Below are 23,150 nucleotides of genomic sequence, written 5' to 3' on the forward strand. Positions count from 1 at the left end.
CAGCCCAAGTTTTGAAGGTGCCCCACGCGCCGGCCCCGCCCACGCGCGTCACCGCCCGCCAATCAGAGAGAGAGCAGGGGGCGGTGCCAGCCTCGCGTTCCCCGCAGAAGAGAGGGAGGGAGGAGCGCCAGTGGCTACTGAGCATGCGCAGATCGCCCGCATGTTTTAGAAGCTGATGGTGGGTTTTTTTTTTTAATTACAGTACAATTCCCAGCATTCCTGACCGTGGGCCATGCTGGCAGGGGCTGATGGGAGTTGGAGTCTAGCAACATCTGCAAAGCTTGGGAAAGAGGGAAAGGATGCTTTAAACGTGTATAGGGCAGAGAAAAGAAAGGGAGGGCGGAAGAGGGCAACTCCTGAGCATGTGCAGAGTGCAATTTTCCCCGCTTCCCTTGAAAGAGGAACTTAAAAAAAAAAGAGACCTTAAACGTGTAGCGTAGACAAAGGAATACGGGGGTGGGTTAAGAAGAGGGTACCCCCGAGCACGTGCAGAGTGCATCCTCCCCGTCAGCTGAAAGGGGGTCTTAAAAATAGCTTTTCAGCATGTGCAGAGCAGCCAAAAGAACACGGGGGGGAGAGAGGGCACCTCCTGAGCATGTGCAGAATGCACTTTCCCCTCCCATGAAAGGGCCTTTAAAAGAAAGAGGAGTCCTTAAGCATGCGTGGAGCAGACAAAAGAATATGGGATGGGGAAGAGGGCACCTCCTGAACATGTGCAGAGTGCAGTTTCCCCGCTTCTTTTGAAAGAGGGACTCAGCATGTGCTGAGTATAGGGTTTTTCTCCCCTGTAGGAGGGCTTAGAGAGCAATAGGGTGCAGTGGTGGGAGGACTGGACTGGGAAACCAGAATTCAAATTCCCACTCAGGAAACTTGCTGACCTTGACCTTGGGGCCAATCACCATCTCTCAGCCTAACCTACCTCACAGGTTGGTTGTGTGGGGGAAAATTAGGACAACCATGCATGCCAGGTTGAGCTCCTTGGAAAGCTGGGATGTAAGTGTAATAATAACAGTTTTTTAAAAAAAGGGTGAGCTTCTGTGCATGCGCAGAGCAGCCACTGAAAAAGCTGAGCACCCTCAAGCACATGCAGAGGTGTTGCTCCCCTGAACAAAGGTTAATAATTGAACATGTGCATAATCACTGAGCAGAAAGACAGTATACATACAGTACATACTATTTTTTAAAAACAACAACAGAGCCCTTAAGCATGTGCAGAGCAGCTAAAGGAGTTCTGCAAAAAGGGTATCCCTGAGCATCTACAGAGGTTTTGTTCCCCTGGCAGGAGACTAATAACTGCGTATATACAAAATGAAGGGCAAGTGCCTTATAGGACCGGAGCCTTGATTTTCAGTGAGTCCCAGGCCTTTTTAGTCCCTAGTCCTATCCAATCAGGTTCCTCATAAGGCTATAAAAGCCTCCCTAGGGACTAGCCGTGAATGAGCATTTGGGGGGTGTAACTTGGCTGGGGGAAGAAGCAGCGGCTTAAGAAACGAAAATGCCTTTTAGAGAGTTTGGGTTCCTGATTCTGCTTTTGGGAGCGGTCCAGGTGTGTTTCTCTGACGCTGGCACCTTTTGGGAAACAGCTTTCCTGAACTGCGATGATAAAAGTTTCTCCTTTCTCTTACGACCTCGGCCAAAGGTCTTCTCCTCTGTAATAAGGCTTCTGGGTAAGTTTGGGAAATGTAACTGCTTATTAAAAAATAAATGAAGACCTACTTCTGCATGAATCTTAAAAAATAGTAAAGGGGAAAAAGTAGATTGGTGTGAGGCTTTATGCATCGCTCTGAGCTCTTTGGATAAAAAAACACACATATATAGTAGTAAATATCTGCTTAAGTGTCTGCTTAAAATAACGGAGTTGCGGTTTTAGTTGTTGCAGGTAATGATGATGGCAGAAGGGTGGGTGGGTGGAGGGTGTAATGTTGATACGGGGGTGCTATTCTGGGCTGCTACCAAGGGTGTAGTCATCCAGGGACTCAGGGGGTCTCTTAAACCCCTTACTTTTTTGGGAGCAGGGTCTCTATGTCTCCAGCATCCAATGAGCATGAAAGGAGAGTGTGTTGGCCACTGAAAAGAGTCTTCTAACATACTACCTTGTCCTTTCCTGTTGATTTGGAGCCAATCGAAGTGAAAAGAGGTGAGGCAGTCACTGAGAAGACTCTTCTCAGCAGCTAACACTGCATTAACAAGGATCTCGTTCTCAACCCAGCGGGAAAATAAAAAGGATAGGAGAGGGCGCGGCTATTACTGTCATAAAGGGACCCCGCAGTTCTGAATTTGCCACTATGCTACAGGTTGCCATCTTTGGCCTGCATGCATGCAAAGCATTAAAAAGCACCTAGCAAAAAAAAAAAAATGCATCATTTTATTTCATGTAACCTCTACCTGCTGCTTAATTGTCAAAACCTGTAAGCAGTTTTACATAAAGTATACATGAAAAGCTACCAATGAATCGGCTGTTTAAAAACAAGCTAATGTTTTTCAAAGCAAAACCAGCAGTTTTAAAATACATGTAATAAAAGAAAAGTATGTGTTGAGATACATGCCTGGAGAGGCTTGCATAAGCAAATAAGCTTTCAGCAGGCAGGGAAGCTACCTGCGGAATATCAGTAGGCAGGGAGTTCCAAAGGGTATCCTAATACATGAGTAACATGCCCTGGGGCCTTATGAAGGATGACCAAAAAATAGAAATAATACAATGGGGGCGAAGGAAGCAGGAAAAAAGTATAAATATAAGAAGCTTATAAAAAGTATAAATACTTACAACAGCAGAAGGGGAGTTGCATGACTTGCTGTACCATCCTGTACATATCTACTTAGAAGCAAGTCTGGCTGAGGTCAATGGTGCTTACTTCCAAGTAATTGGGTCTAGGGGTTATAACCTGACCATGAGGACTAGAAACTGGACCTTTTTTTTTTTTTTTAAACTGCTTGTATGGACTGAGTGTTCGTTTGAAGGCTCCCTTCTGACTCTGCTCAGGTGGAGCACTTTGCCACTTTTGATATGAGGACTGGTGGGGCAATGATCCCTCCCATTAAATAAAAGGCTGCTCTCTCTCCCTCTCCAGGTTGAGGGGTAGACTGCATTTCTCTAGGACTACCCCCCCCCCAAAAAGCAAAGGAAGCCCCTTTGGTGGCTAAAAAATGGCAAAATCTGTAGTTGTTTTGGGGACATTGAATGAAGGTAGTGCACAACAAGAAGCTTTGGAGTTCTTCAGAGCTCCTCATCAGCCTGGCTGTGAAGCACAACATTTTGGGGAGATGGGGGGGGGAAGTGTATTTTTTGTGGGGGGGGTGGCTTGATGCTAAAACACAAAGTCTGCCCGCCTTGAAGTAATGAAGGGGTAATGATTTTGGGCACAGTGGCCTGTTTGACAAAGCTGGTGCTTCTTCTCTTGCACCCCCCCCCCCCAAGATCCTGAAGGCAAGCCCCATACTCTAAAGAACGACTCCTCCTGTGGGACTTCAGTGGCTCCGAATCCAGATGGCTCTGTGGCTGCAAACGTGACCTTTGCTGGGTGTTACACCAAAGCACAAGTAAGATTTTGGCTTGCGTGCGCCCCTGATCCTAGAGGCAGCGTTTGCAGGCATCTTGTCAAGTAAACATGCATAAATCTCCCTCCCAACACCCCTGTGAGGTAGGAGGGGCTGTGGAATGGTGACAGCCCAGGGAGCTTCCAGGGTGTGTGTATGTTTGATCGAGTCGCCTGTCTTGGGATGCATGTAGACACCATACCCTTCAAGCACATGGCTCGTGCTTCCCAAGAATCCTGGGAACTGGCTCCGCTCTGTTTCCACAGTCGAGGCAGTAGGCTTGCGAAAGCCAGTTGCCAGAAGCCGCAGGAGGGAAGAGTGCCCTTGCACTCAGGTCCTGCTTGCGGGCTTCCCATAATGGGCATCTGGCTGGTCACTGGGAGAACACAGTGTTGGACTCGATAGGCCATCAGCCTGATCCAACAGGTTCTTCTGATGTTCCTATGCAGAAATTTGCCCATTTTTTAAATAAACGAGATCCTCATGAAAATTCACCAGCAATTTTAGTGAGAGTTTCTCCCAGCAAACACACTTTTGTATGCAGTTTTGACCAGTGCACGCATGTTTGCAAGCAGTTTTCCGGAACACAATTAATTTTTGTATGTTAATAATTTTATGCACACTTTCCCCTAATAGCTGCATTTCTGTCAACACTGTGGGCTTGCAGAACTGCTTCACAAAATCCAGAGAAAGTGCGGATTTTGAATGGTAGCCCTCAGCTTGTGTATTTTTTTCCTGTGCAAATTTGATAGATTCACTTTTAAATGCAAATTGGATCAATTTCTCCTCCCCTCCCTGTAAATCTCTACCAAAACTACAATGTTGTTATTATTATTATTAAGACTATATACCGCTTATATTTAAATAAAACTCTAAGCAGTGTACAACAAAACATCTTAAAACAGCAGCTACAAAAACAATCAATAAAATACAATTAATTGAACAAAACATCCTCTTTAGTATCAACATCATATCAAAATTGAAATGGACTGCTTTCAAGTCAATTCCAACTTATGGCTACCCTCTGAATACAGTACCCTTTCCATGGTAAGCTTATTCAGAGGTGGTTTCCCATTGCCTTCCTCTGAGGCTGAGAGGCAGTGACTGGCCCAAGGTCACCCAGTGAGCTTCATGGCTGTGCGGGGATTCGAACCCTGGTCTCCCAGGTCTTAGTCCAACACCTTAACCACGACACCACACTGGCTCTCTCAACATAACATAAGCATTGCATATAAAATTTAAGTACAAAAAATACAAGAGAAAAAAATCATTAGACTAAACAGAATATTCCCTAAGTTTCAAGGGGACAAAAAAGATAGCTTATTTTTAAACATAGATTAAACAAATCAGCTCATTTCTTAATCGCAGTGTAATAAAAAGCAAACCAATTAAAACATCCATTCCTCTTCTAACTAGGACTCGAGCTACCGGACGACGATCCATATCGAAGGTCTTGGGGCAGATGGGCGGATGACCTCTTATAAAGAGGAGCTGAGTTGTCCAGAACCTCCTCTTGGTATGTTCTAAGAGTGCTTTATTTCTGTAAACCCTGCATGCAGGGTCTTTGCTGGGGGGCTCTGTGGGTGGGTCCTCCTGGGGGGCAGGGACTTCTTGGCAATGAGTGCCCCCTTACTGCTGCAACACTTCTGCATGCACTCCCTGCTTTCAGGCGCCAAATCCACGAAGGTGCTGTTGCATCGCATCGGCCAAACTAGATGTTATCGCCAACCATTTCATGTGACTGTTCTTTTTCATTTGTACATGGGGGGCTAGTCCGGATCTGGACTCTCGGATAGGGAGGGTTTGCCCTGTGCCCCCTGCTATGGTCTTGATCCTCCACACCCACGTGCGTTGCTTGTGATGCTTGTTGATCCAACGGCGTTTGAGTTTCCCCGCAAAAGTTGCGTTTGGTGATCTGTTTTCATTCTCTGTGGATGTACAAATTGAGGGAATAAAATAATCCGCCTTGGGTCCCCAGTCAGATTACACAGGTTTAAAAATGCAGAATGTAAGGAATGCTTGGCTCGCATGTACAATGGCTTTCTCCAACCTGGGGTTGATGGGAGTTGTAGTCCAACGCATCTTGGAGAAGTCTGGTGCATGAGGTTGCCCATCCATTCACTATGCTTCCAGGATTGCTCACCTGTAAGCATCCGCTTTCCCCGGCTGCCAGAGGCCAGGTTATTTTGTTACTGGACTCAGCTGGTGGGCCAGTCCAGTTGGGGTATGTGTGTATCTGAGATCATAAAGGGGGCAGGCAGTTGCCATGAGAGGAGGGGGCTGTATAACATAATGGCCCCCACTGCTAGACACCTCCCCTTACCCACCAGGGGAAAGTAGGCGTTGTAGTTTAGCCACAATGTACCTCTTGGCAACTCTCCTGCTGGTGACGTGGGGCTCTGGGGCTCCCATATTTGCTGCCAAAATGGGTTACATTGGCGACTGGGGAAGTCGGGTGAGGCAGAAGGATCTGCGTGTCCTGTTATGGGGTAAGTTTAGCCCACCAGCGGGTTCCCCGAGGACCTCTCGACTGTTTCATCAATAGACGTCCCCACGAGTTTGGGCGTACGCCTGGATCCGGCGCTGCTGCCTGAATGTCAGGTGGCTGCTGTGGCCAGGAGTGCTTTTGGCCAACTCAGACCGGTCTACCGACTGTGCCCGTTCCTGGAAACAGTTGACTTGGGCCTCGTGACCCGTGCGCTGGTGACACCGATGCTTGGCTACTGTGACGTGCTCTACGTGGGGCTGCCTTTGAAAACAGTTCGGAGATTACAGTTGGAGATTAGTTTTACCCCTTTTAATACCACTTCCCTAGATTTGACTGTATTTTATCTAATTTTAATGTTTACTGGGTATGACCGTGTTGTGATCCGCCCTGAGTGCCGTGCTGAAGGGTGGGATAGAAATATCTTATATAAACAGAGGTCCAAACTATAGCCAGCTGTGTGACTGCATACATACCAGGCATTTCAAGAATGCAGAGAACTGTAGTTTACCCTTCACGGAACTACGTTCCTGGCTCCCTTAAGAAGCAACAGTTCCCAGGTTTCTTGGGGGGAAATAATCATAGATCACAGAATAGTAGAGTTGGAAGGCGCCTATAAGGCCATCAAGTCCAACCCCCTGCTCAATGCAGGACGTGCTTTAAACGTGTGCTCTGTATGTGTTTTTTTGGGGGGGAGGGGGAGAGAAAATTCCTTGCGTTAAAACTCCTTAAAATAGTCAAACAGGGTCTTGAGGTTTGAAAGTTAGGGAGTGGTATAGCGATGGCAGCTCACACATAATTTACTTGCTTACTTAACCCTAATTAGCTTCAGTTCTGTTCAGTTCCTCCCCATATCCAGCCCACTTTGCGTACTTGCAAGCAAGTCCACAGGTATTTTGTGTGTGTCTCATACCAGAAGCTGAATTCATTCCGACGGGATTTTAATGTAATACCTAATCCTCTGGGGTTGTACTGTCCAATCAATTTTTACTGAGTGTAGATCCACGGAAGTTAATAATAGATCTAAGCTAACTGTGTCTTAGGACTAAAGTTGCTTCCAGTTCCAGTTACGAGCATTTTGCAGCTTTGGGGCTTTTAATTTTTTTTAAGTGTTGCACCCTCTGTTGTTCTGGAGGGGGTGCTGAGAAGTTCTTCGTTCGTGCATTTTTATCAACTAGATTATATTTAATTATAACGATAAAGTTTATTGTACTAGCTGAAGGCCATGACAAATAAATTAAAATATACAAGATGACAGAAGTCAATACTTTGAACACTATAGGTTTTGCTATGTGCCTTCAAGTCTGTTCAGACCTTGTAAGTAATACAGGTAAATTACCATAAGCAATCTCAGCTTCAACTTAAAACTCTGAATCTCCAAGACAGTTTATGGCAATTCTGTCTCTTTCTCTCTTCCTCATCTGTTTTGCTGCCAAGGCGAAAAGAGGCCCCTTTGTGTGTCACTCAAGAGAATGACCGTTTCTGCAAGGGCGTTTCTACATCCATATAAGTTAGCAAGAGCTTTGAAAGCCTTCTCTTGGATCCCCATGAAGAGGGCAAGTTAGCATGTAATGAAAAATGTCTTCCACTTGATGCTGGCTGCAGATACACAACCTGCATTCAAATAGCACTTTGTTGTAATATTAGTCCAGGATTCTAGCTGGATATTTCATTAAAAGTGCATCTTAACTACTTAATTTTTTTTTAAAAATCGCTAAGCAGTACACAAAAATAGTACAAACAGCAGTATAAGAGCAGGAATTCAGTAATAACAGGGTCCAGTCTTACAAAGGAGCCAGTGGGAAAAGGTACATCTTCAGAAGTTAGATAAATGATGCTTCATGTAAAGCTTGGTGTGGGTGATTCTTAAGCAAATGAGTAGGCTATAAATATTATTTTCCACTAAAAATGACTCCTGAGTTTGTGACCTTTTTTTAAGACTGGGATTTTGGATTTGTTTTCCCTGCATATGGGTAACCCTCTGGGGCCTTCGACTTCCCCATGTCAAGAGTACGTGGGATCCGGCATTCTTTACATTAGTGCAAACAGCAAAGTTTGCATTGACATCAGGTTCCTAGTTTGGGACAGGTCTGTCTTTTTAAATTAATATTTGTGTTTTGATTTATATCAATGCAACCAGCGCAACTTGTCCACCGAAGCGAAGGCTGGCAGGCAGGGGAGAGGCTTTGGCTTGCCTTTGTACCTCCCTTCTAGACACCAGGGTAGGAAGAAGGCTGGCTGTGCGGGTCCCTTTGGGAGCGTTGCACCGGTGGTTAGCTGCCTGGGCTTGGTGCCAAGTCCCTGGAAGGCAACCCAAGACAGGATTGCAAAACACAAAACGGCTAAAAACTGCAGACGGGGAATTGCAAAACGAGGGATGCTAGAATTAGCTGCCCCCCCCCCCGAAACAGGAAGCCCTCTTGATGGTTTCATACCAACACCTGCTGGTCTTCTCTACCAGCCAGCGGCACGTTCTCTTTGGAAAGCCTAACCCAGCGACAGTCATTCCCAACCTTGTGTCCTTTGAGCATCGTATAACTCTGCTGACTGGGACTGATGGGAGTTGTCGCCCAAATCATCTGGACAGCACCAAGCTGGCCCTGGTACTCTCCCGGGGGGGGGGGTGTTTTCTGGAAAAAATTGAACTGGGGTGGGGGAGAATTTCCAAGGAGGAAAAATCCTGTGCAAATTCGGGCAATTCCGATACAGTAATTTGCATTGCGGAAATGCTTTGATTTGGATTCCTGCATTGAGCAGGGGGTTGGACTTGATGGCCTTATGGGCCCCTTCCAACGCTACTATTCTATGATTCTATGAAATTTCCTTTTGCATTGGAAAATTGTCTCACGTCATGGAGCCGGGAAAATCGGGGGGGGGGGATGCTTTTGGACTCTGCTCCCGGCAGCCAGGAGGGTCAGCGTTCAGGGATGATGGGAGCTGTAGTCCAACAACGTCAGGAGGGCCGCAGTTATCTAAAGTGTGTCGCCTTCCCAAATCCTCTACTCCCTGTTCCTATGGCTGTCTGGGACATAGCAGACCACCGGTCCGTCAAGTGCAATATCATCGACACTGACTGGCAGCTGCTCTCTGGGGCTCTTACAGGCAGAGTCTTGTGTTGCCTGCAGGCCAGGCTAGGCGTGTGCTCTACCATCGAGTTCCAGTCCTTTCCTTAATGAATAAAAAAGTAAGTTCCCAGTACTCATGGGGCTCTGAATAAAGGGGGCTCACTGTGTGGAGATGCTGTTGGGGATTGAATTTGCGGCCTTCTGCAGGCAAAGCAGGTGTTCTGTCACTGGCCCTTCCTCCAATTTATGTGCTAACACAGGGAAGGCATATCTACTTATTGATGGTATGTTTTTTTTTTCCTGCTGAAGGTCTGCTCGTATTCATTTTTTCCTGGTTTTGTTATGTTTTATGCTCTCAAAATGTTGTACGTCGCTTAGCCTCCTTAAATGCCAAGGAATTAATTAACGTTGAATGAATAATATCCTCCTTTGTTACTTTTATACCTTCTTAAGTTACTATCCCTTGCAACAGCACGGTTGGCCTCTTGCGTTGGCTGGGCCAGCTCAACCTGCAGACCTCTCAGGATGTCAGCTGCTTGCAAAAAAATATGGATCTGCCCTTGGCAGCGTGGACTTTGCATCTATAATTTTGCCTGCCCTTTTTTTCCATCTCAGCCCTGGACACCCCCAGCCCTAGCCTGTGCTCAGCTATTGCGGCACCAGACAGACTCCTCTGCGGCACCCATCAAGTCAGACAAGCAGAATGTGCTGGCCTCGGGTGCTGCTACAGCCCAACGGACAGAGTGGCACCCTGTTACTATGCCAACAAAGGTGGGTGGAAGATGGACCTAGAGCCATTGGAGGTGGGGGGAACTGTTAGTAGGATTTGCAGACTCGGGAGTTCTCCGAGAGCCCTGTCAGGAGATGCCACAGGAGATTTTATTCCTTTAGTATATTTGTATGCCGCTTTGCATCACCCAGTGACCTCAAAGCGGCTTCCATAGCAAGAATAAATAATATCAAACTTTCCTCTTTCAACAAGCCTTTTAAGTTGAGACCTATCCCAGTCTGCGTCTGTGTTAGAATTGCTTTTAGTATGTTTTCTTTAATAATATGTTTTTAACCCTTTTTTTTAAAAAAATATGTTTTTAAAGCTTTTTAAAAATGTTTTTAATGTTTTTTTAATGTATTTTAAGCTCTTTTTATGATGTTTTAAAGTGTTTTTAGCATTTCTGTTTGCCGCCCTGGGCTCCTGCTGGGAGGAATGGCAGGATATAAATCAAATAATAAATAAATAAATAAATATAATAAAAACAATTCAGAACATAATAATAATCATATTCAACAGCATCAATAAACACCACAAAATATCACAAAACAGGCTCAAATCTCAAATCAATCTAGTCTGCAAAAGCTAGAGAAAACAGAGAGGGAAAAAAACAAATATACAGTAGAGCCCCATCACTGTAGGACCGCCCATGTCTCCAAAAATGCAGCTATCGGTCCCAAGTCGCTGGCTAGGGCATGTAAAATTAATGAAGCCACCACTTACAAATTATTTTTCACTTGCTTGGATGAATGTGCAGTGACTTCTTTATGGTGATTGAACCTTGGACGTTCTGCATGCAGAACGGGTGCCCTACACACTGAGCTATGCCCCCTCCCCTAAAGTAGCTTCCAAGGGACAAGTGCGTGCCGCTAATGCATGCAGATTAGCCCCTGTGTTTTCTTAGGGAATTCAGACTTCCCACTGAGGCAGTTCTTAAGGACATAAGAAGTGCCTGCCAGATCAGGCCAGTGGCCCATCTAGTCCAGCATCCTGTTCTCGCAGTGGCCAATCAGGTGCCTCTTCTGGGTACTGCACAAGCAGGGCGTCAGCGCAGTATTCAGAAGCACACTGATGCCCGCTGTGGAGTCAGAGCAGAGCCACGGTGGCTAGGAGCCACTGATAGCCTTTTCCTCCATGAATTTAAAACCGTCAGAGGCAGTGGCCCACTGCCTCTTGTGGGAACGAATTCCAGCGTTTACTTCTGCACTGGCTGAAGAAGTCCTTTCTTTTGTCTGTCCTGAATCTTCCAACACTTGGTTTCATTGAATGTCCGCGAGTTCTAGTGTTATGAGAGCGGAAGAAAAATTACTCTCCTCTCTCCATGTCCTCCACGCCGTGCCTGCTTTGATACACGCCAATCATGTTGCCTCACCTTTTCTCCAAACCAAAAAGCCCCCAAATGCTTCAGCCTTTCCTCATCGAGGAGTGGGCTCCATCCCCTTAGATCATTAGGGTTGCCCTTTTCTGAACCTTTTCCAGCTCTACAATAACCTTTTTGAGGTGAGGCCACCAGAACTGGGGACAGTATTCCTGCTGTGGCTGCAGCATAGATTTGTATGACGGTGTTGTGATATTGGCATTTCTATCATCTTACACCTCTCCTTCTCTGTACGGCAGTGACTGCCCGCTGCACCCCAGACGGCCAGTTCTCCATCGCCATCTCCAGGAACGCGACTCGCCCGCAGCTCAGCTTGGAGTCTGTGCACCTGCTAAGTAATCAGGGGGGGCGGTGTGCCCCAGCCTCCAGCAATAACATGTTTGTCCTCTTCCAGTTTCCGCTGTCTGCATGTGGGACGACCTTCAAGGTAAGGGTACGTACTGCCTTCAAGTCAATTCCGACTTATGGCGACCCTGTGACTAGGGTTTTCACGAGGCGGAGAGGCAGTGACTGGCCCAAGGTCACCCAATGAGCTTCATGGCTATGTGGGGATTTGAACCCTGGTCTCCCAGGTCGTAGTCCAACACCTTAACCACTACACCACGCTGGCTCTCACTGCCGTCCCGTCAGAATTATATGTGCTCCTGACGCTTTTGCTCCTTATTTTGGGTGTACAGAGTTGCTTTTAGGAATCTAGGCGGTACTGCCTACACCAAGGGTTCCAAAACGCTGGTCTGTGGCCCAGCAGTGGCCTGTGAGTATCTTTCAGGTGGGCCGTGGCATGACGGCGTTAAATTAAATATCTTTATAGTGTGTTTTATTTGTTCTGTTTTAACATTGTGTGAGCCGCTTGGGGTCCGTTGGATATCGAGCGACGAATAAATCTAATAAATGATAATACTGATTTTTAACGGTAGCTTTATGGCTTCAGTTATTATCACTGTATCACAGTGCGACTTATAGGGAGTGCAAATTGTAATACAGTTTAAGAAATAACTGAAGCCATAAAGCTACAATAAGGTCATAAAAATTAAAAAAAATTACGGGGCTGATGTGATAAGGTTTGAATGACTCACCCGGAGTGGAACGGTGAACAATGTACATCCCTGTTCTGGGACGTTGAAAAGTCGATGTAATTTTCTTTCTGTGGAAAATAGAAAATGTTAATAAAAATTACATCAAAAGAAATAGTTTTTAAAAAGCATACAGTCGACTCGAAGGCACACAACAACAACATACAGCATCAAGCAGAGTTCATTAAAATTGCCACAACAGGCACTGTAAGAAGTCTGCTAGGTCCTTCAGCAGTTTTCAAATGGTTTGCAGAACCAGACTGCCTCCGACCGTGGAGGGAGAGTGTAGCCATCGTGGCTAGTAGCCATTGATAGCCTCATCCTCCCTGAAAGACATCCAAGGAAGCGGAATGATGGAAGATTTAGGACGGACGGAAGAGAGTCCTTTTTCACCTGGCGCGGAGTTAAATGGGGTTCGCTCCCATGAGAGGCGGCAATGGCCACCTACTTAGATGGTTTTAAAAGAGGATCAGAGGAATTCATGGAGGAGGGAAGGCTATTAGCGGCTACTAGCCACGATGGCTACGCTCTCCCTCCATGGTCGGAGGCAGTCTGCTTTTGAATGCCAGTTGCCGGTAACTGCAGGAGGGGAGAGTTGCTGTTGCGCTTTGGTCTTGCTTCCCGTTGGGGGGGCATCTGGTTGGCTGCCGTGGGCCAGCTAGCCTGATCTAGCAGGCTCTTCTTATGTGCTGAAGATTCCAGTCCTCATGTTTGTGACCAAAGGGCTGATTTAAAGAACAAAGGAAACTCTCTTATGCAAAGGCAAAGTGGTGGTCCGTCTATGTCAGTCTTCTGTGAACTGGGTCTGTAGCTCAGTGGGAGAGGGTCTGCTTTGCATAGAGAAGGTTTCCAGGTTCAGTCCCTGGCATCTCCAGTGAGATCTGGGAGAGACCCCCTGTCTGAATCTCCAACGAGCTGATGCCAGTCAGTGTAGGCTGTACTGAGCTCAAAGGACTAACGGTCTGACTCTGTAGAAGACAGCTTTCTATGTTCCTAAGACCACAACTGAGAGCAGGAAATGCCACCTGAATAATCCTGTTATAGGGATACTCTTCACCACCCCTTATACCAGACTTGGATAGTTTTTATTGTGATAATTTTTTGTAAGCCCCTTGGAGAGCCTCTCTAGTCTATGAAGCTGGACATAATAATTCCAAAAATACTGATTAAAAAAAGCAAGAAGCCACAGTCTACAGCATAAGGCAGTAAAATTTAATTTTTAAGTTTAAATTTGACAATAAAGCTATGCACCAGCAGGAAATACATTTATGTTATTTATTGCATGTACACTGAAGGAGCCCAGGGCAGCAAACGTAAACAAAGCAATTTAACAAATGAAGAAAAAAAATACTAAAAACAGTTAAATGTTCCAAATTACAATTAAAAACATTCTAAAACATAATCAAAATATTGTGAAACACAGCTAGAAATATTCCAAAACATAGCTTAAAACATTGTTTCAGTAGTGATATTCAGGTTGCCAGGAATAGTTTCAAATTCCTCTTGAAAGTCCATAGTGCTGGAGAAAGATGCACCTCTCATTGGGGGGCGGGGCTTCCACCAATGGGGACCCATCACTGAAAAGGCCCTGTTTGCCGAAGAATGCATGCTAACTGATGGAGATCATATCTAGCAGGGAGGGGACCCTGTTCTAAATCTGGTCATATTCTGAACAAGGAGAATTTTCCCATCATTTTTTTTTCTGTTTAGGAATCTGGAAACCGGCAGGTGTATGAAAATGAGCTGTTGGCAGACAGGCAGGTCCTTGTATCTCAGTCTGGGTCCATTACCCGGGACAGCGACTTCAGGTAACAAAGAGACTGTTCAGACCCAGGGAGTTGCATTGCGGAAATGGGGGGAGAGAATACCACAGTGGTGTTGTCAAGCCATTGTTATGTGCCCTCAAGTTGATCACTACTTATGGCAACCCTATGAATCAGTGACCTCCAGTAACATCTGTCGTGAACCACCCTGTTCAGATCTTGGAAGTTCAGGTCTGTGGCTTCCTTTATGGAATCAACCCATCTCTTGTTTGGCCTTCCTCTTTTTCTACTCCCTTCTGTTTTTCCAAGCATTATTATCTTTTCTAGAGAATCATGTCTTCTCATTATGTGTCCAAAGTATGATCACCTCAGTTTCATCATTCTAGTGATAGTTCTGGTTTAATTTGTTCTAACACCCGATTATTTGTCTTTTTCGCAGTCCATGGTATGTGCAAAGCTCTCCTCCAACACCACTTTTCAAATGAGTTGATTTTTCTCTTATCCGCTTTCTTCACTGTCCAACTTCCACATCCATACACAGAGATCAGGAATACCATGGTCTGAATGATCCTAACTTGAGTGTTCAGTGATACATCTTTGCATTTGAGGACCTTTTCTCATTCTCTCATTGCTGACCTCCCCAGTGCTAGCCTTCTTCTGATTTCTTGACTATTATTTAGTTGCATTTCTATTGTCTCCATTTTGGTTAATGACTGTGCCAAAGCATTGATAATCCTTGACAGGTTCAATGGCCTCTTTGTGAACTTAGAATTACAGAACAGTAGAGTTGGAAGGGGCCTATAAGGCCATTGAGTCCAACCTCCTGCTCAGTGCAGGAATCCAACTTGAGCATGCCCAACAGGCTGCCTCTTGAATGCCTCAGAGCCCCATTTTTCCATTGTTGTATGGCTCTAACAGTTAGGAGGTTTTTCCTGATGTCCAGTCGAAATCTGGCTTCCTGCAACTTGAGCCCATTATTCCGTGTCCTGCACTCTGGGACGATCAAGAAGAGATCCTGTCCCTCCTCTGTGTGACAACCCTTCATGTACTTAAATAGTGCTATCATCTCTCCCCTCAGTCTTCTCTTCTCCTGGCTAAACTTTTTCTCTTCCTAGGGAACTCTGTAGCTCTCTGAGAGGCATAGAGGGTCTTCTAAGGAGTTTCAGCACCCTTAACAAACTACAGTTCCCAGGATACTTGGGGGGAAAGCCTGTTGAAAGTGGTATGGAACTGCTTTAAATGTATAGTGCGGATGGGGCCTTAGTTGGATGCAACCCAAAAAGTCTTAAAAAATGAAATGCCTGCAAGAACACAGTCTTGAAGATGAACTCAAAATTGTTCAAAGTTCTATAGCAAAACAGGCTTAATTCTTCTTCTGCTCACTTGGCAATTATTTTCAGGGGTAGTTCAGATATTTTTTGAACTAATTCTGTGACCTTCATTGAACTGAACAAGTTCATTCCAGGTGCTGATCTTCCCTAATCCATTCATCTTATCCATATGTTACTGTCTTTGTTCTTTAATGAGGCCTCTGCAGTCATCTTAAATTCTCTTTAATCCAAGCAGCGACTGGACGAGATGCTACAATTCCCGGACTGGTTTAGCAATCCATCCCCTTTTCCTAGAGATGGGGAGAGTTGAGACTTCACACCTCGTACTTTGCCCTCCTGCAGGTTGACCGTCCGCTGTAGCTACTCAGCTGAGGATTCGCTCCCCATCAGCATCCTGATCGCCACTCCTCCACCACCGGCCGCCGTAGCCGAGCAAGGACCCCTTACCTTGGAGATGAGGATTGCTCGAGGTGAGCACGCTGGCTAGGGAGTCTCCTGCCAGGCTGGAAGGATCGATGTTGTCTGGGGAGGACCTTTACTTCACTGCAATGGGGCACAGAAGAAGCTAGACCTTAACACTGTTCCACAACAGTGCAGTGCAGTGGTTAGAGTGCTGGATTTAGGACCTGGGAGACCAGAGTTCAGATCCACCACTCAGTCATGAATCTCTCTGGGTCTCAGATTCTTGGGAGCAGAGTAAAAAAACCCCTCTGCTAAAAGTTATTGTTGGTCAAGGAAGATCCCCAGTGTAAGATTTTTAAGATGGTTTTTAAAGCTGTTTTTTTTATGGATGTTTTTAAAGATGTTTTGTTTCAATGTGTTTTGAAGTCTTTTCTTTTTAAGATATTTTAGAGTATGTTTGGTATTTTTGTCTGCCGCCCTGGGCTCCTTCTGGGAGGAAGGGCGGGATATAAATTAAATAAATAGCAAGGAATATTGAAGCCACTTGGATCAGACCATGAAGTGGGGGCCCACCCAACCCAGCATTTGGCTTCATAGTGGGAAGCCCTTTTTGCACAGCATGAAGGCAACAGCCCTCCGCGTTTTCCACCCACCACCTCGTATTCAGAGATAGACTGCTGCTATATATGGAGGGCCCATTTTAGCTGTTTTAGTGAAGACCTTCTCCTCCTCCATTCATTTAACATTTTATATCCCACCGTTCTTCCAAAAAGGAGACTATTTATCTAATCCCCTTTGAAACCTGCATCAGACTAGGACCTGGGAGAGCCCAGGGTTCAAATCACTCACACACTCACTCAGCTACAAAGCTCACTGGGTGATCTTGGGCCAGTCGCTGTCTTTTCTCACAGCTTAACCTACCTTGCAGAGTTGTAGTGATTTTTTTAGTTGCTTTCCTTGCAAAGCAAGGGAAAGCAACTTGCAATAAAATTATAACTAATTACAATTGCAATAAAGAGGGAAGATCCATTTATGCCACCTCAAGCTCCTTGGAGGAAACATGTTATACGAACACACAAAATGAAGTGTTTTAGGGCCGCCTTCATATAGAAGCAAGTTATGCTATGATGCGATCAATAGCCATGCATACATACATACATACAATCTCATAAATGTAGTAGTAACGCAGGATCCCCCTCATCCAAGCAGGGTCAACAGGTGAACTTCTGGACCATTGGATTTAACTGTTTTTTTCCACCAACCAAACTGGCTGCTGAAGGAATGGGCAGGTCACGCACAGGTGGCTGGTCCCCATTGGAACCGGTGGGGCGGAAGGCAGAGAGGCCCAACAGTGGGTGGAGCCACACCCTGATTGGTTATAAGTGAGCATCCTTATAAGTTATACGTGAGCTTGGTGGGGCAGTGCCCTATTTTCCCTTATGGGCCAGCCTGTCCGGGTGAGTCAGGATCCTTCCTCCCGACCTTTAAAATGAAAATAACGTATCTATTTTGACGGCTCTCTTCATCCTCAGACGAGACCTATTCCTCTTACTACATCAACTCGGACTACCCAGTGGTGAAGGTCCTCCGTGACCCGGTTAACGTTGAAGTCCGGATCCTTGGCAGGACAGACCCAGCACTGGTCCTCGTCTTGCACGAATGCTGGGCCACACCGAGCACCAACCCCCTGCAGAAGCCGGAGTGGCTGCTTTTGGAGGCTGGGTCAGTACAGGGTGCCGAATTGAGAGGGTGGAGACTACAGCGAAAGTCTCTGTCCAAACTGAAACGAGCTGCGCACGCACGGGGCATTCGCTGCAAGCAGACTCGAGTTTTCTAGTAAGAGGAGGAAGCTTCTAGCCCTCGTGCATCCACTGCATGAGGGCTAGCAGCTTGGCTTTCTACCTATAAAACTGAAGGCTGCATTGCATTCCATTGCTGCAGATCTGAGGACTTGTTGACCACCCTTGTCAGCAAGCCATCTTCTTTGTCTTCCCTGCCTCAGGTGTCCTTACAAAGGAGACAACTACCAAACACAACTGGTGCCCGTCGGGGTGGACTCGGGTCTGCAGTTTCCATCGCACTATCAGCGCTTTGTTGTCAGTATCTTCACGTTTGTGGACGGACCTTCTCGGAGGATGCTCTCTGGCCCGGTAGGGTCTTCTGTGGTTGCAGTCAGCAGAGGAAGGGGGAGGGGAAGGGGGAAAAAGATGATTCTCCCTGCAGGAAGAGATCTAGTTCTGCCTCTCCCTGCAGGAAGAGATCTAGTTCTTGGGCTGTAGTGAGGGCAGGCAGCAGGTAGGGAACAAGGAGGAGCTTGATCTATTTCACGTTTAAAGGCAAACCTCTCTAATTGGTGCTTTTCTGGGAAAATTTGCAAGCTCAGACACAGCCACCCTTACACATTCACACTTCTTCAGATTTTGCAGTGCAGTTAAACTACAGTCACAAGAGCAGAGAGGCTCCTGAATTGATGCATTATTGGACTGAGAGCTGAGATGAATGATGTCTTTGGAGATCATCTAGCCCAGTATTGTCTACACTGACTGGCAGAGGCTCTCCAGAGTTTCAGGCAGGGGATTTTTCCCTAGCCCTCTATGTACGGATGTGAAAGTTGGACAGTGAAAAAAGCGGATGAGGGAAAAATCAACTCATTTGAAATGTGGTGTTGGAGGAGAGCTTTGCGCATACCAGGGACCAAGAAAAAGACAAATAATTGGGTGTTAGAACAAATTAAACCAGAACTGTCACTAGAAGCTAAAATGATGAAACTGAGGTGATCATACTTTGGACACATCATGAGAAGACATGATTCACTAGAAAAGACGATAATGCTTGGAAAAACAGAAGGGAGTAGAAAAAGAGGAAGACCAAACAAGAGATGGATTGATTCCATAAAGGAAGCCACAGACCTGAACTTCCAAGATCTGATCAGGGTGGTTCACATCAGATGCTGTTGGAGGTCGCCGATTCATAGGGTCACCATAAGTTGTAATCTACCTGAAGGCACATAACAACAAAGTACTGAGTTACAGCCCTTCCCAAAATCTCCAGTGTTAAGGCACAGGGTAACAAAGAGTGCCTTCAGCACACAGCGGAAGCAAAGCACCAATGATAGATGCTCCTCTTCCACAATTTAGGGGCCACCACATACAAAGCCCTTTCCTCCTGGGCCACCCTTCTCTGCACTTCTGCAGGTGGTGGAACTTGCCAAGAGAGCCCCCTCTGCAGATCATAATGCCTGGGGAGGGTCTGTAGGGTACGAGGGCCGTTTCTCAAGCATTTGGGGCCGAACCTCCTTTTGCGGACTTGTAATAACGACTTTCGCCCTTCCAAGCGAAGCTGGGGACCCGCAGACAGTTCCCCTCTCATGGAAGTCTGGCGTTTGTTGTGCTGGCTTCCAAGAGGGGCCAAGGAGACTCGCTTCTGCAGGAACGTAGGAGCTCCATAGATAGACCACTGCTCTATCTAGCTCAGTGCTGGCTCTCCAGACCTTCAGGCAGGAAGTTTTTCCCCAGCCCTACCTGAAAATGCCGAGGACTAAGCCTTGGGAGGTTCTGCATGCAGAGCGGATCCTCTGGCACTAAACCAGCTCACCCAATAACACCCTTCCCACCTCTCTGTCGTCAGTGCGGCACCTGAAACCTTTTCTCCCTTCCGTTCCAATTCAGGTATATTTCCACTGCAGTGCATCTGCCTGCGTGCCATCTGTACCTGAAAGTTGCAGCGTCCTCTGTGATGCAAATCCTCTAAGCAGAAGTGAGTCTCGATTTTTTGTTGTTGTTGTTGGGGAGTGTGTGTTTTTGTTTTATTTGCAAGTTTCTCAACGCAAGGAACGAGAAAACAACAATGAACAAATGATGAAATCGAACGAAAATATTATTTTATTAGATCCTGCCCTTCCACTATTTTCTGTATGAAAGGTACCAAAAAAGAGAGAAATATATGAATATATTTACATTACGAATACTCTGTTGATCAGTACATGCATCTTGAGTTAAGCATATAATATAAGCCTTCCAGATGTCCAAATGGGTACCTACTCACAACGGACTTCTTTATGAATCGCGTTGAGATGTAGCTGCGGCAGCAGGGATGTAGCTGTCCAGGGTCTTGGGGGGTCTTAGACCCCCTTACCTTTTTGAGAGCAGGGTCCCTTTGTCTTCAGCAAGAAAAGGGAGTGTGTTGGTTGCTGAGAAGAGTCTTCTCGCATGCTTCCTTGTCCTTTTGTGCTGATTGGAACCAATCAGAGTGAACGGAGGCGAGTCAGCCACTGAGAAGGCTCTTCTCAGTAGCTAACACACTCCCCTTTCATGCTCGTAGAAGGTTGTATGATCTTAGAAGGGGGTGTGGCTATGAGGGGGCATGGTTGTGACTATCATAAAGGGACCCTGCACTTCTGAATCTGCCACTATGCTACTGTGCAGCAGGGAGGTCTTCAGTCCGTTGCGTAACAGACAGTGAGTGTTTATCCTTCCAGGCTGGAAATACGAGTCTCTTAGCAACCCTAAGGGCTGGCGAAGTCCACACTTGTTGCTCCGCCGTGTGCGTATGTTTGGAAGAGCACTTTTCCAAAAAGTGGAAGATCATCCTTACAGGAGGGAGGGAGAGGCATGGTTGTCACCCTCTCCCACCCCCCAGAAAAATAGATAAGGAAAAGGCCTCTCCCTTCTCCTCTGCATCCAGGTCGAAGGGCAGCACGAGACCACGCACTGCCTGAGAAGTGGCTGACTCTAGTGACTTCGGATGGGCCCGTGGACTTCTTTGGCAAGGCCACAGATACAGTGATTCATGAAGGTGATGGGGAAAGGCCGTCACGTTGACTTGACTTTTTTCACCCATGCTATTTATACCTTGGGGGGGGAATGTTGACAGAACACCGTTAAAACTATAGACTTCTTCCCATGAGATGCCCACTTCCTTATTTATTCAGTTTATATCCTGCTCTTCCTCCTGATGGAACCTGGGCTGGCATGAGTGGCTTCGGCCAGATAGGCAGCCTAAAAATTAAATTATTATTATTATTATTATTTAAAACACATTGCAAAAATATCACCTTAGCCAGCGATTTCAGGGTGTGCAGGAGCAGTGTCTTTCAAATGCCTGGGTAAGCAGGAATGTTTTTTTAATTTCCTCCTGAATGTTGTACAGCTGGTATAGCCCAGTGGGGAGGAGAGCCTGGCTGGCAGGCCAGAGTCTGCGAGTTCAAATCCCCGCTCGTGTCTCCTGGGCGTCAAGGGCCAGCTAAAGATCACCCCCACAGGGAGTGGCTCAGGGGTGACGTGCCCTGCCACCTGGGCAGCCGTGGGCCAGCGGCATAGTCCCAAGGAGCCCAGTTGCCCCCCAGCTGGCAATTGCAGGCAAGGAAGGGGCTGGCTGGTGCAGCTGTGGCAAGCTGAGCTGGCTAGGACTAGCCTCAGAGGGAGGCCATGGGAAACCTCCTTTGAATACCGCTTACCATGTACACCCTGTTCATAGGGTAGCCATAAGTCAGGATCGACTTGAAGGCAGTCCATTTCCATTTCCTGAATGTTAATGATGGGGGAGGGGGAGAAGAGAGATGCATCTCGCCAAGGAGGGCATTCCAGAAACAGGGAACCACCACTGAAACGACCCTGCTACGGGTCAGTGCCAAGTCAATTCCCGAATTGTGGAATAGTCTCCCCGAGGAGGTACGCCTGGCGCCGACACTATTATCCTTTTGGCGCCAGGTTAAAACCTTTCTCTTCTCTGAGGCATTTTAATCTAAGTTAATTTGAGTAAATGTTGTAATTTTATTTTCGATGGTGTACTTTTATATACTTGTTGTATTAGATCCTGTAATTTTATTATTGTATATGTTTTTATGTTCACCACCCAGAGAGCTGTTTGCTAGTCGGGCGGTATATAAGCTGAATAAAATAAAATAAATAAATAATAAATAAATAAGTGAGCGTCAGAGGCCCTTCCAACAGGGCCTCCCCTGCCAATCATAGAGTCAGGTTGTTTGTTCATCTAGCTCAGCACCCCTCAGGGAGACAATATTTTGTCCCTGCTGTGAAAGAAGCGGTGGTTCTTCATTCTTCCCTGCCAGCACTTGGATTCTAGAGTAGGCTCCTCGGGGCGGAGACTTGTCCTGTTGTGAAACACCATCTGCACCACAGCTCTCTCTAAACCCAGCCTTCCTCTCTTTCCTTTCAGAGCCCCGAGCACTCCCCCATGCAGCATTAATGCAGTGGGACGATACCCTTTTCCTCATAGCTGGTCTCGTAGCTGTCCTGGCCGTCGGCACTCTTTCCTTCATCATCCTGAGGAAGCACCGGGCAGCGCAAGAGGGGCCAAACCTTTCCCTTGCATAAGAAAATAAAATAAAAAGAGAATGCTAATGGACTCTCGCTTCCGTTTTCCTTGACACGGCGGCAAACTCTTCAACCCGATCAAAACAGGGGTCTCCTTCGCTTCAGCTAGGAATAAATTAAGGCAGGTGGTTTTGTCTGTCTCTTGGCGGGTATTGCCTGCACCTCGCGGGAACCTTTTTGGGGCAAAGGGCCACATTCCCTTCTGAGCAAGATTCCGAGGGCCGGCTACCAGTGGTGAGCAGGGCCAGGGACAAAAGTTTCATTTAGCAATGAAGATAAGATTTTTTGTTACTTTTGAACAGTATATTAGTTTCTACTAGGGATGGAAAGATATGTCTCTTTCAGATCTCATTTTTCCAGTCTTAAAATTTGGTTCTCCACACTTTTGCAGCAATTTCCAAACAACTTTTTTTAAAAAACATCTCATGAAACTTCTCCAGCATTTTAGTAAGGATTTCTCCTGCGAAGCACATTTTTGTATGCAGTTTTTCTGACTAATGTACGGATTTTTGCAAGCCATTTCTCCTAATGCAATGCATTTTTGTATGTTTTAGATATGTTCATTTTTTTAGGCACACTTTCCCCTAATATATGCATTTTTGCAGGCATTGCTGAGTTGGGAAACTGCATAGCAAAATTCAGATAAGTGCAAATTTCAAAGGATGGCTGTGTGCTGGCTTTCACGTTGCTTCGGAAAGAGCAGGTTTTATAAATTCACCTTTAAATGCAAACCAAATTGAATTTCTTGCCCAGTCCTAGCTGTGGATGCAAGAGGCATTTATCAGAGTGCAAGGACATAATCCAGTCAGGCAAAGACACTCAAGGGTGTTGAGTGGGGAGGGCTGCTTAGGAAAATCTGGTATAGAGGGGGAAACTATGCTCTTTAAGGAGACAGGACAGGAAAAGCAGCCGGGATATGCCCTCTGCAGGAATTTTTGTGGGTTTTCAGACTGAAATTGTTTGTTACAGCAGCACCAGTAGTATGGTGGCCAATTCAGAAGCGCAGGGTCCCTTC

At 46.3% G+C, this 23,150-nt stretch overlaps 1 protein-coding gene across 2 annotated transcripts; it reads left to right on the plus strand.

The window, feature by feature from the left end:
* Positions 1 to 1,420: 1,420 nt before the first annotated feature.
* Positions 1,421 to 22,166, plus strand: LOC133372618 (zona pellucida sperm-binding protein 4-like). Of its 2 annotated transcripts, none has more exons than XM_061601487.1 (12): positions 1,421 to 1,667; positions 3,416 to 3,537; positions 4,951 to 5,050; positions 9,700 to 9,855; positions 11,471 to 11,664; positions 14,015 to 14,112; positions 15,741 to 15,868; positions 17,333 to 17,522; positions 17,803 to 17,950; positions 19,469 to 19,556; positions 20,484 to 20,594; positions 21,978 to 22,166. In XM_061601487.1, the coding sequence occupies exons 1-12, from the start codon at positions 1,496 to 1,498 to the stop codon at positions 22,133 to 22,135; spliced, it is 1,665 nt and encodes a 554-aa protein (XP_061457471.1). In that variant the 5' UTR covers positions 1,421 to 1,495; the 3' UTR covers positions 22,136 to 22,166. The 2 variants fall into 2 exon arrangements, with proteins under 2 accessions (XP_061457471.1, XP_061457472.1); XM_061601488.1 differs by having other exon boundaries at positions 11,471 to 11,658.
* Positions 22,167 to 23,150: the final 984 nt, after the last annotated feature.

Source organism: Rhineura floridana, chromosome 18 (assembly GCF_030035675.1).
Source record: "Rhineura floridana isolate rRhiFlo1 chromosome 18, rRhiFlo1.hap2, whole genome shotgun sequence".
Lineage (NCBI taxonomy): Eukaryota > Metazoa > Chordata > Lepidosauria > Squamata > Rhineuridae > Rhineura > Rhineura floridana.

What these genes read in the sequence shown, in the direction of transcription:
- LOC133372618 (XM_061601487.1), top strand. Translation starts at nt 1,496, where the DNA reads ATGCCTTTTAGAGAGTTTGGGTTCCTGATTCTGCTTTTGGGAGCGGTC. An exon ending in GGTGTTACACCAAAGCACAA is followed by an intron (nt 3,538 to 4,950) that starts GTAAGATTTTGG and finishes TCTTCTAACTAG; the next exon opens with GACTCGAGCTACCGGACGAC. An exon ending in TTGTCCAGAACCTCCTCTTG is followed by an intron (nt 5,051 to 9,699) that starts GTATGTTCTAAG and finishes TTTCCATCTCAG; the next exon opens with CCCTGGACACCCCCAGCCCT.